This window comes from Patagioenas fasciata, chromosome 6 (genome assembly GCF_037038585.1).
Source record: "Patagioenas fasciata isolate bPatFas1 chromosome 6, bPatFas1.hap1, whole genome shotgun sequence".
In the NCBI taxonomy this organism is placed as follows: Eukaryota; Metazoa; Chordata; class Aves; order Columbiformes; family Columbidae; genus Patagioenas; species Patagioenas fasciata.
In genome coordinates, this window is record NC_092525.1 from 8,643,273 (window position 1) to 8,661,826 (window position 18,554).

General features: G+C 42.5%; 1 protein-coding gene across 4 annotated transcripts in view; it reads left to right on the forward strand.

Moving 5' to 3' along the window:
• The window catches only part of BEND5 (BEN domain containing 5), an 876,445-nt gene that overhangs the window by 520,790 nt on the left and 337,101 nt on the right, over positions 1-18,554 (forward strand). Inside the window, exons 2-5 of one of the 4 annotated variants that reach the window (XM_065842089.2) lie at positions 5,501-5,634; positions 7,255-7,624; positions 13,401-13,549; positions 17,886-18,099. The exons of 1 other annotated variant lie outside the window; for it this stretch is intronic. In XM_065842089.2, the coding sequence (XP_065698161.1) occupies positions 5,501-5,634; positions 7,255-7,624; positions 13,401-13,549; positions 17,886-18,099 (867 nt within the window). Of the gene's footprint in view, positions 1-5,500; positions 5,635-7,254; positions 7,631-13,400; positions 13,550-17,885; positions 18,100-18,554 lie in introns of all 4 variants that reach the window. 2 more of the 4 variants (XM_065842088.2, XM_065842090.2) reach the window with 2 other exon arrangements.

An 18,554-nucleotide genomic window follows, 5' to 3' on the forward strand; every position in this document is an offset into this window, starting at 1 on the left:
GTGAAGAGCATGGTTGCCTGTTTCTCAGCGTAATGTCGTCTTTGCTGCATCGCTCAGCTTGGGCCGTTTCTACAGCACCCAAGTACCCTTCTAATACCACTGAACCTTAAATGAGGGGTTTGCTGACAAAGAAAAAAAGAACAACAATTATTTCTAGCTGTATTAGTTTTGAGCCATGTTGGCTTTGGTTAATTAGTGTTTGAAGTTGTATTAACTTTCGAATCAAGAAAAAGCCTGCTTTCAGACCTCGCCGTATTGCTTCAGAGGCTGGCTTTCCTGAGAGCGGCAGCAGGTCCACGCTCACTGAATTTCCTTGTATTGTTGTGTTGAATCTGAACGTGGGAGAGCCAGTTGTGATGTAGGACTTAAGACAGAACTTAAGAGGTAGAAGTCGTTTCTATCTGTCCTCTGCTTTTGTAGGAGGTTGGCTCCTCAATCTTTCTCTTCCTTCTTCAGAGCCCTTGTACGACACGGGTCTTGATTCGGGCTTCTGGCACATCATCCTTCCTGCCCATCATCTCTAAACCTGTCAAGCGGTAGTTTTAAGACCTTTCTGTCTTGCCTTTTCCCAATTTGATTAAGAATTATTTTCCCTCTCTTTCCTATTCTTTACGCTTAATTGAAATTCACTTCACAAGATTTAATGGCCTTTTTGGCCGGTTCCTCAAGAACACGTCTTCACCTTCCCGTGCTTGCTGCCCTGCCTGTCACAGTGTTACATGATGTGTTGTTCTTCCCTGACTTCGCTTGCTGCTGTTTTTGCTCTCAAGACATACTTCCAACATATCTTCCTACCATTTTTGTCCATTTCTCTTGATTTTTAAGGTTTTTTTCTGCCATTTCCAGCCCCAAGTCTTGCCTGTCTCTTACACTTCATCTCTTTGTTGCTGTTCTTCATCCTTGTTTCTACACTTCATCCCTTTGTTGCGTTATTTGTTCCGTGGTGCTGGGCTTCATCTCAGTGTATTGCTGTATCCGTTATGTCTTCTGAGCCTGCAGGATCATTATATTTCCTGAAATCTGTTCTTCCTGCTGAAGTCCTCCTTTAATGTTTGCATTAAATTAGCAAAGAAAGTAGTTTATAATTCCTTTTTCCCAGTTTCAAATCAACTAGGTGGCTTTTTTTTCTCTACTATCATGCTGTTTGCCTTCTCAGTCACAGCAATATTGATTATTGTTGATTTGTGTTTAAGTGGCACTTAGAAATCCCTGCCTTTTTGTGCTCGGTGTGTGTATTCGCTTTGAGGTGCCAAGTATACCTTTGCTTGTGGGGTTTTTGCTTCGGTTTATAAGTCTCTTTTACTTTAGGAGCCGTAACTGATGCACAACGTGCCAAGGCAGGTGACGTTACCTGCTCTATAGAAGCAACCTGGTTAAATCAGTAGCAAAGCGATTCGGTGCGGCAGTGAGGGGCGAATCTTGTACAGGTGTTGTCCATATGTGTTGGATATATGCCTGGAAATAGGAAGGGTGATGGTATATTTTTTCATCTGTCAGTGTATCATTTTTCACAAGGGCTGGAATTTTTTTGAACGTGTAGGGGAAGGATGAATTTTACTCAAGGTTCTTTCGTTTTATTGCTGTAAGATTTATAGCATTGCCAAGCCCCTTCTTTGGACCGATCCCAAACCTGCCATCCCTCATCCATTTGGAGCGCAGAGCTCTCTTTTCCTCTTTGTTCCAGCTTCTACTCCAAAGGTGGAAAAAAATTAGCATTTGAACTGGTTTTTTGAAGGGATTAGTTTGTTCAATCCCTACTTCTAAATTAGAAAGTAAGGAATGTTCGAAGGAGACTTTGAGATTCCCATAGTTTTGTTCTACATCCCGTGACAGAGTGTTCAGTTTTAGAGCGCTAACATGTTTCTACTTGAGTTTAACCGCCCCATTGGGTCGCTTGGTCTGCCCCATTTCCCTGCCGCTCTAGACTTGAAGCTTTTTGGCCTGAATGCACTGATGGTGCCATTGAAACAAAGGCCCAACCGAAGAAAACATTCCAGGGCCACCTTATCCTTGGCTGGTTGATACCGATTCTCTAATGCTTGTTTGGCTTCTCTTTCTTTCAGCACTGCTGAGCCCAGATGTCTTCCCAGCCACACTGAAATGTCTCAGCGATTCGTTTTCTTCTCACTACCCAAGCAGCTCTGTAGGCGGCCGTATGGGGAGAGACGCTCCCATGTGCGGTGGCTCTTGCGCCCCGTGCTTCTGTACCTGGTGGAGGTGACTGACAAGATCTCTCCAAGTCTGGCCTTTTCTGACCTTTTCCCAGCATGCTTTAATCTATACATCACATCGCACTATACCATGTTCTCTGTCTGGCATTATGGCTGCTATGCACGAAAGCAGTATTTCCTAGTTTGCATGTGTCTTCCAGAACGTCCCTTCTTGAAGACCAGAGAGAATCAGTGCTGTCTGTTCTTGTATTGTGCTTCTACGTTGCACTTTTTGTTGCAAGCACCCAATTAGGTTTGTTGAGTACTAGTTCTCAGTACCACTGAACTGCTTATTCCATAGATAGGAAAAGCAATGGCTGCAAGTCTATGACAATCTAATAGCGGCCACCTAAGGGAAGGTACAGTTTGGAACTTGTAGCAAGGTTTAAATGACTGGGGACAAAGTCTCCAGACAAATTATTTTGGGTTATTGCAAAATGAGGCTCTGAGCCACCTTTCTCGGGCTGCCCTTCACTCTTCTGTAGCTGCAGGCACTGAATTGCAGCTTCTCCAGCCGTTTGCTTCATATCCTGGTTTTCTTCTGGCTCCAAACCATGTGTTTTGCTCTTTGCTGGATTCTTTTTTATACCTGTCTCTTGTAGGCTGGCGCAACAACAGACAGAGAATCATAAGGAGAACTGCTTGAAATGCACATTTGTGCTTCTGCTCCCGCTCCCCGGCTCTCCTCTCTCTCCCCACCTCTCCTTCCTAAATTCCATTAATATTTACAGAACAAGAGCCAGCGCTCCAGCATCAGCCTCAAGTTCGGAATGAGGTTTTTCTGGCTCTATCTGCAGCAGTGCAGAAGCCCACAGATTTTGGAAATGCACTTAAAAATAAATAATAAAATTAAAACAAAAGGCCTTTTCATATCCAACACACTGGATGGATTGTGCTGGATATAAATAGGACTACAAAGACCAGAGAATATGGAGGAAAATACTATATGTATTGTTGTTGGAAGGCAAAGGAACATAAAATTATTCACTCATTGGCTAAATTAAAAGTTCTGAGCTTTAGCTTATATAAACTCATTTTCACTTATGTTTCTTCACGTTTTCTGTGGGAAGAAAAGAGTTTCGTTCTTGAAGTTACTGGTTCATTTACAGGGTAAAAATAAAGTCAAATGAAGAGCTTTGTCAAAGATGAAAGAGAACTATATTGATAGTTACACACCAGTAAGGTACAAACCGAGCATCTGTAAGGAGGTGCATAAAGAAACACTTCAGCTGAACAGCGAAGTTTTGCAAACATAAATTTCATAGGCAAACTGAGAAATTGGGAGGAGAGTGGAGAGAATGAAGAATTCAGATGATTTCCATTGTTTTCTTTCACCTCAAGCTAAGTATTTTCTTTCATTTATGTTTTTCAGTCTTCTTAGCCTTAGAAATTGACTTGAAAAGCCAAAATCAAAGATCAATGTTTCTGTTCTTCCAAATAGTTGTTATGTCCAAGTTGTGATCTGCATCCTGTAGGTGCAGGAGTTGCTCTGCGCCTCTGTGGCGGGTGATGCGGCAGAGGGTGCAGAGAGCCAGCTCTGCAGCGTGCTGTGCTGCTCGGCCTCTGAGGGATGCTGAGAACGCATCTTAGCAAAGCGTTCCTCAGTCTGTCCCATACCCCACAATATATAGTCAGAAAAAGTTGTGGGTTCTGTTTTTCGTTCAATATGGATTGATTTATTCTTACATTTTTGTCCTTCCAAGAAGCCAGCAATACCATCACTCTGTCCTTTAGTCTGGAACTGTATGTGTTTGAAGACAGGCTCTCTGATTTTCTTCTTTGCACCCTGGCAGCAGAGTTGGGTTATCTCACTTTTCTGATGAACCTACATTTTCCAGATAAATGAAAATGTAGGGGCTTATTTTTCGAAGCTGAAACAGTTGGATTGCCTTTTGTTTTACTGGGCGAAGCATTCGGGATGCTCTGGGGAATGGACCATGATCTAAAATAAGCCTAGCTGCTTTCTTGTTGTTTATCTGTTTCTTTTTGCATCTGTCTTAGTATTTATTGCTACCATCTGCATTTCATTTCAGGTTGTCTGATGCCTTATTCTACATGTTCTGTGCCTATTCTCTTTATATAGCCTTGGGCCGTAATATCACCATTTGCCTACCAGAGATCCATTTCTATCTGCAACAAAATGAATTGCGTCTGTGTAATTCATTTCTCATTAATGCCTTGCTCCTCATTAAGCAGTGATTTACCTTTGTTTCCCTTTCCTGCACTGTCGACAGTAACCGTTTTGAGGTGGAGAGATGTTGGTTTGAGAAAGCAAAAGTCAATGCCACTAAGCGCTCACTAATGCCGTCCTCATCGGCACCTTCACAACCGTTCCTGGGACACCTTGTGAAATACAGTTTGCAGGTGGACGAGGAAACTCCCAAGGTTTTCTTCCTCATACGCGTTCAGTGTACGACGCTTCACAGCTGGGGTGGTTTCTGCTCGTCAGTGTCTTGAAGAATCGGTCAGGCTTGTGAATCTGTTAAGACCTTGTCTGCTTTGCAGGAGTTTTCCCCATCGCAGGCACATTTAGGGAGACTCTACTATCGATACCCTTTCCCCTTCATGCCTTTTCAGGAACGTTCAAATATTCCAAACTTATTTGCCAAATAATCTCTTGAAATACCTGATTTTGAGTTACATTAGAATATTCTGGATTTGAACATATTTTACTTCATTTTTTAAATGAAATTCAAAGTTTAATATAAGCATTTATCTGGTTTGTGTATCTAAAGCAAAAGGATTGGTACCATTAACTAATGAAATAGGGTTCGTGTAGCGATTTCGTTTCAGATTTGGTCCGTACCAACCTTTTCCAGCCCTGTGCATCACCATGCGTGCCCATAGATCTGTGCTGCTCACAGCTGATGCTTTCCAACCATAACGTGAATTCCCAAGTCTATTTTCACCGCAAACCTAAACAGAGTTTGAACCGCAGCAACAGATTATGGCTATGAAAATACTATTGGTGACGTAATTTAGAGTGCTACACATGGTTTTTAGGAAGTTGTTTTATTTACAGCATCTTCAACTCTTATTTTAGTGATAGCACAGGCTACTCATTGACACATGAATTTTGCAGTATTAATTCCTGTGTTTGGCCGGATTGCCAGCCTGTTGGATCTCTAGGCTTGCCAGTGGGCATCAGTTGAGTTACGCCATGGGTTAATTCGAATATAGTAGTATGAGGGGACTGAAGGATGGGAGGGGTTTTTTTCTAAGTCCTGTAGCATTTGGAAGTAAGAACACTGATTAATGTAACAACATTTTACTTTCAATATCCATTTTAGAGGACAAAACTGACCTTGAGAACAGTGTGATGCAGAAGAAAATTAAAATCCCCAAACTCTCTCTCAATCACGTAGAAGAAGCTGGGGAGGTTACAGATTATGGGGAAGAAGATGTGGAGCTTAGACACAGTAAGGTACTGAAGTCTTTCCTTTTGTTTTTAATCCTTTTTTTCTTTTCTTTTTCTTTCTTTTCTCTTGGAAGTGCTTGGGGCCCATACAGGCGTCGTAGCTTAAGAATTCCAGGCCTGCTTTTGATCCCCTTCAAAGAGTTTGGTGAAATTGGGTCAAATTGTGGATGGGGGTGGGGTACACGTTTTCAAAGCCCGATTTCTGTGCCATTGAACGTTTTCCTGTTTATACCATCGACACAGTTTAGTTGCCATTTGAGGTTTTTGGAACAATGCACTTCCACTTTGGCCCAGGATGCTCTAAAAGTCCCCGGTTCCATGAACGCGGAGCAGCTGCTCAGGGTGGCGCTTGTGAACAATCGCGTGGAGCTGGAAGGGGTGCGCTGAGCAACCAGAATGATGGGTCTGCGTGTCTCCCTCATAACCCTCAGTTGCGTTTTTAGGTCCAGATGCCAGAAACCCACTATGTAAATGTATTTATTTTTTTTATATCAAACGATTTCTTTAAAAGTCTGCCAGCCTTCAGAATAAAATATTCCTCTGTGGCTTCATGTGTTTTGCAGCTGCAGCAATGATACGAGTACCTAATACGAGTGCATTTCTTTATGGTGGGCCAGCATTCTTTTTTTTTTACTTTTTTTTTTTTTTTGAACATGCGTGGAGAGGCAGAACATGAAATAACCTCATTTTCTGCCCCTTTGCTGATGGATATTGTGGTATGGGAGCTGATAGTGTCAGTTTCTTGTCTCTAACTGCTGAGCTACGTTTGCTTTCCTTGCAGTAGCTTGGAAGTTCAAATGCTTTTTTCCAGCTTTGGCCGATCAGACTCGGTGACTTTGCCCCAGCTGTCACATTTTCCTAGCGCTGTGGAGGCCCAGGAAAGAGGTGTGCTTTCATTCGCAGGGTTTGTGCAGATGCTGCTGCCAGCTCCAAGGGGACGAAGCCCCTGCAGTGCAATACTGATAGAGAAGGAAGCAGTTGTGCGGGAAGTTGAGGCTGGATGATGTATTTTCTGTCTCCAGCCTGACAGTGTGAACCCAGCCGCTTGCCTCAGGCAGAGGGGTGAACGCGCTGGAGGAACAGTCAGAGGAGGTTTTGTCTCCCAAAGCGTGGGAAGGACAAACCCTCTGCTCACAGAACAGCTTTGTATGGTTTGCCGCTTTCATCTCTGATGTGGTTACAGGTGACAAACACAGCACGCAGTTGATTCATTCTCATTCTCTTACTTATCAGCAAATCAATTGCTGTTGGGAATCTGAACGGCTCAACTTCAGAGGAAGAGAGATCCATGTTTAATTTTTTTTTCCTTAGGAGGAATTAATTATCTTTTTACACGGGATCAAGTGAGCTATATGCACTCAGCTTGCAAGTGTTGCACAAATGCAGACGGCGAGGCCTTTAAGCTCCTTGGAAGTTTGTCTGTGCGTTGAGCTGAGTTACGCGTGCACGACGGCTATGAGCTGTATCCACAAGAATCTGTTAGGCAAAACATTTTTCGCAGGCAGACTTTGTCTTGCTTTTTTTTGGAATCGAGACTATTGACAGTGCCCAAGTCTGTAGAATTTGAATTTTTCTTGCATCTTCCCACTCCCCTAACTGATTGAATTTTTTTATTGTAACATGCAGAGACAAGATGGGAGGAAGCAAAGCGAAGGTACACACAAAAGCATTGAAGCAGTTGTTGCCCGCCTTGAAAAACAGAATGGGATGAGTCTCAGTAGTACTTCCAGCCCCGAGGAGGTTTTTATGGAGACTTCAGAAGGCATGAACAATATGGACGATGCTGTAGTTCCTCGGATTCTTTATGAAGAATTACTGAGGAGTTACCAACAGCAACAAGAAGAAATGAGACACATTCAGCAGGAGCTCGAGAGGACGCGGAGACAGCTCGTGCAACAGGCAAAGAAGCTCAAGGAGTATGGGGCACTCGTGTCAGAAATGAAAGAGCTCAGAGACTTGAACAGGAGACTCCAGGATGTACTGCTTCTAAGACTAGGTAGTGGTAAGTGCCGGACTTAAATGGGACTAGTTTTAATGAATTTTGCAAGTGTGATCGATAGTAATGGAAACATATTTGAAGAATAGCAGTGGTTGTTAAACTGGACATTGAATGTTAAAGGGTTTTCTGCTCTGGCTGTACAATATGTGTTGAATTTGTATGCTATGTACGTCTGGGGTTTGCTTTAATGGTAGCAGAGGTCTCTGTGCTGGGGTGGTTGAAGCAGAGTGCCGTTTGGAGCAGCTGTATTTTAAAGAGTCGCTGACCTTCCAGTATATGCTGAAAAAGATAATAAAGCATCATCTGCAAAATATAACAATATGTTCCAGTTTTGAGAGGGAAAAAAAAAAGGAAGAAAAGGCAGTGGAATTAATATTTGGGCTAAAACGATCTTCAGTTAGGGATTTTGGTTATTGTTATGTGACTGTGTTACCTTCCCTTTTCTGCCCCTCGTCCCATTCGTAGCTCACGAGAATGTGGTATATTCCTGAACTTCTGAGCAGTGGCTTTAAGCAGCCATGCTATTTGAAAAAGAATGCATTGTTAAAGAATAATTAAAACAACTTCTTTATATTAGTGTCCCGTTTATCAACATTTGTTACAAAATGCAGGTTTATGTAATTTGGGTTTAACTTTTAAGCATCTTGAGTCAATCGATCTTTTGTTTTGGTTTATAACAATTATTTAACCGTTATGTTGGAATAAATGGGAAAAAAAAAGACCGAATAAAAAGTTCATCCTTTTCATTGAAGATGGTACCCTCGAAATACCTTCAAATATTTTACTAATTTTCTATTTATTTGCTATTAGAATGTGGTACTGCTGTGTTGAAGATTTGCTCGGTGACTGAAACTTGGTTCAAATCTGTGCATCCGATCTTAGCATGCTGGTTTTTACGTCTGCCTCTGTGTATCTGGAAACTTAATTTTTTGCATGTAACGTGGAAATTGGCTCCTCTCCTTGTCTTGAACGAGCGCATGTGATTTGCATGTGGGTCTTGAGTTGCGTTGACAAAACCCAAGGAGAGCGCATGTGCCTGAGCCGTAGCATGTGGTGAGGGGCACCCCAGAGCTGAGCCAGCTTCCCCAAGTAGCATCTGACCATTGAAACCGCGTGTTTGTGAATGCTCATCATTGTTACACTGTGCATCATTAAAATGTCGTTACTTATTATACACATTCCAGTTAATTTTTTTAATAAAACTAAATAGGCGAGGTTTCCGCAGCCTGAAAAAAAAGAAACGTGATGTGGTTGGCAGGAGGTTCCACTGAGCTTTCTAAAGTTTGCCTTGGATGGAAAGATGTTTCTTCATCTGCAAGTAGTTAGCTGGGCTTTGTGTGGACGAGCTCCAGCCAGATGTTGGTAGGGACGGGGCTGAGCAGCGTAAAGTACCCATTGAGTTGGCAGAGTTGAGAGCGATTGGAGTGGTGAGACCAGCAGTGGAATGGAGACAGCTCCTGAGTTCTGTCTCATTTTGTTCACTTTAAGCAAGGAGGCGTTTCTTACCTGGGCTGAATCAAGAAAGCTTGGAAGAAAACCAAGGAAAAAACAAACAGAAAACCCAAACAAACCCAAAGCGACCAACCAAAACCTCTTGGAAAAATACTGAATCTTCTAGAAATACTGAGCTTGAATTTCCAGTGTAGAAGTCTGGCACCTGCTTTACAACTGAACTCAATTACATTGAAGGCAAATTCTTTTAATTTAATCGCGTACCTGGACAAATACAAATTGTAGTTAACTTCCCCAAAAATATCCATTGTTATTACTTGTATAGAACTTTTGGTGGATGACAAAGGTAGAATTTGGCCCTCTGAGCTGTGTCCTTCCCAGGGTGTGTGTTTGCTGGGACTCAGTGTGTGAACTGCTGCTAACTCTTGTCTTTCCTTGTAGCCTCGTTCGCAGTGCAGAATCGACCAGATTCTAGAAAAATCAGTGCAAGATTTATGAATGATTAGAAAGGGAGACATCTTCAGCAAATCCTAAATTAGAGAGTCTGATGACAGTATGAGAAAAGTGCTACTTTTAATCAAGAAATAGAGTTGTAAAGACTTCTTTAGTCTTCCTTGCTTTTGCAGCTTATAAATGAGGTATGTTTGGATATGTGAATAATCTGCGAAAATGGTTCAGAAAATAGATTACATCCTGAATTCATCTTCAGTTATTGCAGCAATCTCTTAAACCCGGAGTTTCAAATTACACGTAATTTATGTTACACTGCACTTCTAGCAGGCTGGACTTAATGCAAATTAATTGCATTTCTGGTTCACCTTAGAGACTCCTGATTTCTTTGCATGAGATGACAGCTGGTTTGTGCTGATGAATTGCAGCTGTGGGAAACGCGTGCCTGTTGCCATTTTAAACTTGCAGATCAAATATAGAACAGGCTCTTGAGCTAACATCCAGTCAAGTGTTCAGTCTCCTCATTTCCCATCAATATGGTGATTTGGGCGAGCAGCTGAAAGTCAATGTGTTCTGCTTTAGACTTAGGCCTTTATCTCTGCTCCTAGACTTGAGCCACTGTTGTGGGAAGAGGGAACGCAGCCAGGGCCTCTTTGCCCTTTCCTAGTGCGGTGTCAGGACGCCCTGCAATCCTCCACCTTTGGAGTTTATCTTTGTTCTGCCGCATCTGAAAACACACTCATTTACCCTCTTTTGATCAGTAGACAGGAAGGTGATTTAGAGAATTAAATCACTGACTCATCCCTGTAAGCCTAACTTTAGATAGTCCTTGGATTGCAAAAGATAAGAATTACAATAACTTTCTCAAAAGTAGTTGTCTCCAGGGTAAGATTGGTGCACTTTGCTATGGTTGTATGTGGCCAGAGGTAGTGAAGTTGTCTCAGGGATGATGTTTGAGTGTTGGTCGATCCCTGATAAATGCTGCATTTTCATGTTGCATTGCTGAGAATTAGTGTTGCTCTGAAGTCAGGGAGTATATTCACCCTCATGCGTTCACATTCATTCATCAACACACACAGCCCCCCAGCTGGTGATTTTTAATCCCAGTTTAATTTCAGTGATCCAGTTTACAGTGTCTTGGCACGGACAACAGGATAGCAAGAATGAAACGGTGTTTGTGGCTTACCACATGTAAGGAATTACTGTTGTTCAGCTTTTCTAGATCTGTCTGGCTTTTTGATGTACAAGGATCCAAGGTTTCTATCAAGAACGAGTACAGGAAGTACCATATATATAAATATATATGTAATATTACCGCTTCTCAGCCTCCTATTGTTTTTGTTCAAATTCTCATAGACCATGTGGAAAAACAGCTTGCTGCTTGCAAACAGACATTGACCGCTTTATCAGTTGATTTCTTTTGGCTTATTTACTGATTTCTGAGTAGCACATAGCCCAAGATGCAATTTTGAGGAAGAGAAGCGGTGAAGGGAAGCCTTCTGCCTCTTCATCCTGCCACTGGAGTTGCTGCCATCTCAGATCTTATGGAAACATAAGTACTATCAGTACTATTACAGAAGTGCAACCTTTAGATAGTGGCTTATATTTTTGTATGTCCCACGCATCGTCTTTGAAATAAGATGCAGAATATGAGAGCTACAGAGAGAGGAAACTTGGAGAATATGGTGCGTGGTGCGCCACTCTAGTTCTGGACACAGCTCCCGTTTGCAGTGAGGCAATAATGCAAGGTGCATGTCTAATTCACAACATACCAGGCTGAGAATTCAGCCTTTAGTAGCTGGAGAAGTAGCTGTGAAGACTGCCTAGTTAGGGGCAGATTTCTGTTTGGGAAGAGAAAAATGGAGCAGAGTATGAAAGAAGACATCTTAAAGGCTTTCTGATGGTGATTTAGAAGCAAGCAGTGAAGCATGGTGTTTCTGACCTGCTCGAGCTATGGTTATTGTGGACTTTAATCAGCTGTTTTTCTTGGGAGGACTCTGGAAAGCAAATCCCAGCTGTGTCAATATGGTCCTATAAGCAAAACAGTGAAAGACTTTTAAATAGCAACTAGTGTAAGTGTTTAAAGTGAGGGAAGTGTTTCCTTCTAGGAAGAAGGTGGTTACAATTGGGCACGTTCCCCAAAACGACTTTCAGAGTATAAGAGGACTCCAACTAGCGCTTTGCTGAGGGATGTGTTCTTCAAGTAAGAGCTGAACGTTCACTCGTTGAGTCCCCAGTAGCAGCGAGGTGGCCGCGCCGGCCCACCGGGGTGTCCCCACTGCGCTGTGGGCAGGACTGGGGCTTTGTTCAGGCTAAATCAGTGCAGCAGTCTCAAATCTAGAAAGTGTAGTTTGTCTTGGTCGTAGCGTGTGTTTATGATAGTAGAGGTGCTTATTAAGGTTATTATGGTATTTTTTGTGATTACTTGTGCCATGCAGGCGTTGCATATGGCTCTTAAGAGCCTCGTGTTGGTGGCATACAGTATAGGATTGTCTGAGTTGCTGAGACAACTTCTAGTTGGTGCTGAGTGCCAAGTAGCAGTCAGCTGAGAACATTTAGCTGGCTGTGTAGGTGTAGCATAAGCTATAGGATAAATGTCAAATGCTGACAATGGAGGAAACGCTAATATCGCTGCATAATAATCTCCAAATGAAACTGCACCGAGGAGGAATGAAAGCTTTACTTGTTCCACATACAGGAGCCATTTAAAATCAGTGGTGCCAGCTTCACCTGCAGAGTTAGAGCAATTCAGGGCTTGGTCTGTGTGCTCAGGGATGCTGAACCTGATTATTGAATGGTTTGTTGAAGGTGTCAAGGTCGGGCTGCGCTGCACTCAGCACCAGCCCCGTACTATATAGTCTTACAAGTGGGTGAGTTTATCCCTATAGCTCTGGAAGTGGTGATTACCATGGTGTGCAGGGTCTAAGCTCTGTTAACGAACCTTGCCGTGTTAACGAAGCACCATCCCCACATGGAACGTCAGTGGCTGCTGGAGCTCCTGGTGGTCCCAGAGCCACCAAGGGGCAATGACAGCCCTGAGGCCACAGCCTCTTCCCAGGCTTCTGGTGTGACCTCTGCAGTGAATGGATAATGAAAGCCAGTCCACACATCGTTTCATTTTGTTCTTCTGTCTTTTTAGGAACACTTTTTAAGTTTGATCTGGAAAAGCTGATGTCTGACAAAATAATTATTCTCCTTTGAAGCCTCAAACATATGCCTAGTAGTATTCTGTTGTTTAATCTGTGCTTAATTTTTGTTGATTACATTAAAAATAAAAATCAGTGTGTTAGATGGATTGGACAATCAAAATTCTAATTTCTGTGTTGTTTTTTTAACCTCGGATACTCTCTCTGTGCATGATCCTTTAGCATAAGTAGCCTCAGCCTGTTTCCTTTATAGCATTTCTGTAGATCCTCGCTGTTTTCAATGTACCTCTGTTATATCTAAAGATATTGCAAATTTTGATAAAAGGTGTAATTTTTGTAATTTTCACAGTAAATTATGCAGGCTTCCATGCAACTGCGTAGTAATTCTTATTTGAAGAATTACTATTGTTGCTGTTGGTTTATGATTTCAGTGTCCTTTCACCATGACTTCCATAGCGTACATTGAAGCAATCTTACTCATACCTGTAATTACCCACATGCTTTAAGAATAAAATGAAAATGTTTAATTTTAATTTAAAAAGTTGAATGTTTATAAGGCAGAGTTACTTACCCTGTTTTTATGATTGCCGTTCAGAAGTAGGACTTTGGTTTAGACTCTGAAATGAAGGTGACCGATGTGTTGTTTTGTGCTGAGTGTGGGTGAGGAGGTGGTGGGGCTCGTGTTCTGTGGGATAGCAGACAGCTCTCTTTTTTTAACTGTCTAGGACCTGCCATTGAGCTTGAAAAGGTAAAACCAGAATCAGTTGAGCCTGAACCTGAGGTACAGAAGACCTTCAGTGAGGAAGCAAACACATCAACGTACTATCCCGCCCCTGTTCCAGTGATGGACAAGTACATTCTCGAGAATGGAAAGGTACTTGAAATAATGAATGACTAATTTGTATATGTCCGTCAGGTGATTTTCTTGTGGAATTTTCCTGATCCCGGGGGTTTTGCATGGTAGCAGCTTATAAAGACTTCCTCAGGGTTTGTAAAGGTGTGCTGTTTGCGGAGGAAAACCGTGAAATGACACAAATACGAACAGCACAGAAAGTTATCCTCAGTGATGAGGGCACCGAATGCTGCCCAGCACAGGGATGTAGTTATTAAACATGCAAGGAATGTAGTTATTAAACATGCATGCACAAGCAAATTGGTAATAGTCTTCAATCGGTGATGCACATAAAGTCAGTAACCCACATTGTAAAGTTACATTGGTCTATTTAACAGAAATACTTTTTCCTAGAAGGTTTTTGATGGTGTTGATGTGCTGTAGTCCTATTGCAGGGAAGCCTTAATGGTTTGGTGGGATTGGAGTCCGGTAGATAACTATGGACCCTGGAATGCAAATGGGTTCCCATGAATGCGGTCGGAGCGTTGCCACTGGGCTGAGCTCACGTAGCGCTGCTCTCCAGACGTTTTATAATGGCAATGGAACAGCATCCAGCTACAGTTCGCCACAACCTGACCCAGAGGTTTCCACACTTGGGCATGTTTAACACATTGTCTGCTCATCTGCCCAGCCTTGCTTTTGCCATTAGCATTAAATGAACATCGTATTTCTTTTACAAAACTATATGTCCTTCAGAGTTGCCCGTGCAGATCCTGTTTCTTAAGATACGAATGCATTTGGTACCATAATTTGAGAACCTTTAAGGAGAAAATGTCCGTTTCAGCTTTGGCCTACAATGGAATCGCTGATGGAATAGCGTGAAATATTGCAGTTTTAGCTTTGTGTTACAAGATCGACTGCACAAGTCTCTGTCCTTCTTGAAGACAAATTCAACATAATTGTTGAGGACAAAATGTATGTGAAAAATAGCATAGCCTTGGCAGTTTGGCAGGTATTTGGTTCACATAGCATTTCTTGCCTAATGTATTTAACATATGTCATTTGCTTGTATATTTTGTGGATATTTGGAAGATTTAACATCTATTACTGAGGGAGTTTGGTTCAGCTCCTTTTCTGCTTAAGCTCCATGGGACAGGGCACGGCCTTTAGTGTTTGTCTGCAGTTTTTCCCGCACCTTTATTTCATCTGCCAGCTTCTTGGCGCCTCTGTTGCTGAAGTTTTCTCTGTCTTTGCAGATTTTAGTATCTTTTGAACTTCCTTTTTGTAATGTTGTGGTTTTATTTAAGTTTGGCTGTTTACTGGGGCTTCATCCAGCTCAGATGCCCGAACTGAGAACTAATGATGTGTTCAGAGTGTTGGAGGGTGTTTTGGTTTGGTTTGTTTTTCCAGTTGGCCTTATTTATGCCTTTTTTGGCTATTCCTTTCTTGACATGCACCACTAGAGTAGCTGAAATACTTTTTGGAAATCTGGCCCTTTGTGGCGTTGGGTTTGATCTGAGAAAGATTCTTTCAAAGCGGATAAATCTTTCCCCTCCAGAGGGAGAACAGAGTTACTGGAAAAGAGCCCATGGCATTCGTTTAAAGAAAAGCAAAGAAAATTGTAAAAAAAAAAAGGAAATAAAAGTAGTTCATCTTTTGAGATCCACTTTAGGTCTATTGCACATGTTAGGACAGTTCCGGTGGTGAGCGTTGCTGTTGCGTTGTGCTCCAAGGCTGGTGCTGCCGTTGCTGAAATGGTGGGTGACGTTCCCAGGGAAGGACGCGGGCTCTGAATCTGGAGCGCATGGAGCTCCCGTAGCTGGGGAGCGCTGGGGAACAGCAGCGAGCAGTTTGCAGAGGTAAACTGAGACCTGGGCTCGTTCGGTTCCTTGCCCCGACACTGCTAGAAATAGGAGAGGGACGCAGGATTGCTGTGGCTGTGGCTGTGGCCATCTGTCACGTACTCGCTGTTACCGTAGGGCTTTCATACCAGCAGTAACCTTTTTTTACATAAATGAAGCATCTTCAGAGAAGAAACAATGTCTGAAACATATATATTAAAAATATTTGCTGTGACTTGTTTTACTTCAAGTAACGCAAAGCTAATGAGTAATGGAGCTGATTAAGAGACTAAACAACCTTTAGCAAACATAAACCCGAATTTTGGCAGAGGAGAATCAACTTTTTGATCAAATGCAGCACAACTGATGTAACACAGGCATCCAAAATTTGGCATGTCGCATCATTCCTAATTTTAGCTATTTTCTGAGTAACTTATACTCATTTTTACAGATAACTTCTCCAAGATCAGGACAGAAATAACTGCATTATAACTGTAGCATTGTTTTTGGGCACAGGCTGCTAACTCTGATTGAAGTCGTCTTACACAATATGTCAAGAGCACCAAAAGTGTGAGCTTTTTTAGAGCAATTATGAAGAAGCTCAACAACAGAGAAGGAAGAAGGTGTTCATGTGCTTCTTACTAGTTGCGTTTCTGTCCATTGCAACAGCTGAATACCATGTGGACTTGTGAAAATCTTCTTAAAAATCCCCTTAACATAGAAAGTTCTGCAGGAGAGGCAACTCGCCTTATGCTTTTATTCTGTGAGGGAGTTAGGATTTTCATTTGTGTTTTATAAAGGTAGCCAAGCCATTCGTATTTTTCTACTAAAGTTTTTAAACTACTCATTGCTTTTGAAGGATGCTGCTGTAACAAAACATTTCCTCAGGTTATAGGCCTCATTCATAATTAAAGCGGGTTTCCATTTAAAGGGAAGATGGTAGTTGGTTGAATACAGGCAGTAACATGATGGGTATAGAATATTTTGCAGTAGCTTTGTCCAATTTTCATTGCATTTAATGGGACGTTTGTCATACTGTTCAGATCTGTATGAGTAGCAGGCAATGTTGCTGTAATGCCACACGAAGGGAGTAAAACCAGGAGAAACTGAGAACAGAGCAGTTAAGACAAACAGAGTGTTCTAATATGGTTTTGCCGTAGAATTTTGTTCACAGACCTTTTTTGTTTCAGTCACGAAGAGACAATAAGTTTTGCAGTGGTAGCGTTCCGAAACAATCAGATTTTATGAAATCTGAATTTTGAACCCAACAGTCCAGTTGATATTTGCACTTCTACAGAATTATCTACCACTAAGTTCTGTCGTCTCCCTCGGCAGCGCAGTGAGCCCTTATCAGTAGTTAGAACAGCCGGGTCACGCGTTGGCTTGTGACGGATGGCGAGCGGAGTCCATGGCCACGGGAACGAGGTTTCTGTGTGCAGGGGCAGCTCAGGGCTCTGCACTCCCAGACTTAGGAGCACAGACACACATGGTACAAAGCATTCCCCGTGGTTCTGCACAGGGCCAGCGTTGGCCTCCAGTTGGCTTTACTGGTTGCACTCGTGTCAGAGCCATCCTGGTTGCTAGCGGAGTTATTTTCAGTGCTGTTGCTTGATGATGTCCTGGTAATGGGGGCTATCAGCGCAAATCCACGTAGTGCCAGCCTAGGGACAGTACTCGGATTCTTGTCCTGTGTTCATCTTCAGTCTGGAGCGCTGGGAAGGTTGGGGCAGAGGTCTGAGGTCTCTCTGTGGGAGCCATCCCGGTGTGGTCAGTGCTGAGCAAGACTGCGAAGCACAACCAGGCTCAAGCACCTTCCTTTTGGAGACTACAGTGGCTTCACACTGCATGTCCCAGTACAGCTTCAATGAGATATCTCTGCTTCCCATTGTCTGCGGAATGGAAAGCTCATGATGGTGCAGCAATGGGTCGTTACCTTACCACAAGACAGTGTTCGCCTGGATAGATCGATTGTACGCAGTAGGAAAACTTCCAGACAAAACTAGGAGTTTATGAAATTTCCCGACTCTTGACTTAAAGTTGGAGCTCTCAAAGTCCCTTCTCCCCTTGTAGTTACTTTAAACCATCAGGCTGCATTTCGCCAGAAGGCACAGCATACATCTATAGGAAGTATTTCCCTCCAAAGCATGCTTGGGGTAAAGCCTGTTTCAGCAAAGGAAGCTGTCAAATGTTTCATCTTACACCTGAATCAGTCTGTGCATACCTTTCTAATACTGGATGTGTTTGCTGTTTCCTCCATCTATTTCTGTTCTGACCGTAGTGTTTCAGGAGGTAGGCTGTGTGGGGGGAAAGAGTCGCGAGTGAGCAGAAATGAATACAGAAAGGGAGAGGAATTATATAAGAGGTTGACTTGAACTCCCTGACCCACAAAAGTTGGCAAAATTTCAGAATTAGGCAAAATGGATTTGTTCAGCCCTAATTACTGTTATTATAGTACCTAATATTAATGTTCCTACAGCACTTGGATACTGTTGTGTGCTACATACCATAGATAAGTTGTTATTATTACTACCTTCTAGGTCCATCTTGGCAGTGGAATTTGGGTAGATGAGGAGAAATGGCACCAGCTGCAAGTAACACAAGGAGATTCAAAGTATACAAAAAATCTAGCGGTTATGATTTGGGGAACAGATGTTCTCAAGAACAGAAGTGTCACAGGAGTTGCAACCAAAAAAAAGAAAGATGCCGTTCCCAAGCCACCTCTCTCACCTCACAAATTAAGCATTGTCAGAGGTAGGTTATTTGAAAACTTTTGCTTCCTGCTTTGGAGTTTTAACTATTAATCACTGAGTTGAAAGATGCTTCTTTTCAGCTCATATAAAATTAACTGATATTAAAAACTGTCATTCAGATTGCTATTGCATTGTGAAGCGCATATGTTTCCAGGAAAAGTAAAGCACATTGCAATAGCTGTGCTCAGTGCAGGCCCTCGCAGCTGCAGACTTGTGCACTGACGTGAATCAAGTGCCAGAAGATCATCACTTTAAGCCGCTTGCAGGGCAGGACACTGAGCCTGGAGAGCAACACGTTGTTCTGGGATTCATTTATAACACAGCGGTCTTTTAAAATGCATCTATTCCTTTTAACAAGCCTGAGAGTACCTTTACCACATTCTTCCATCCAGAACGTAACCAGCTCTGGCATGAGGCACAGAAACCATTATAGCTGTGGCTATAAAAATACACAGA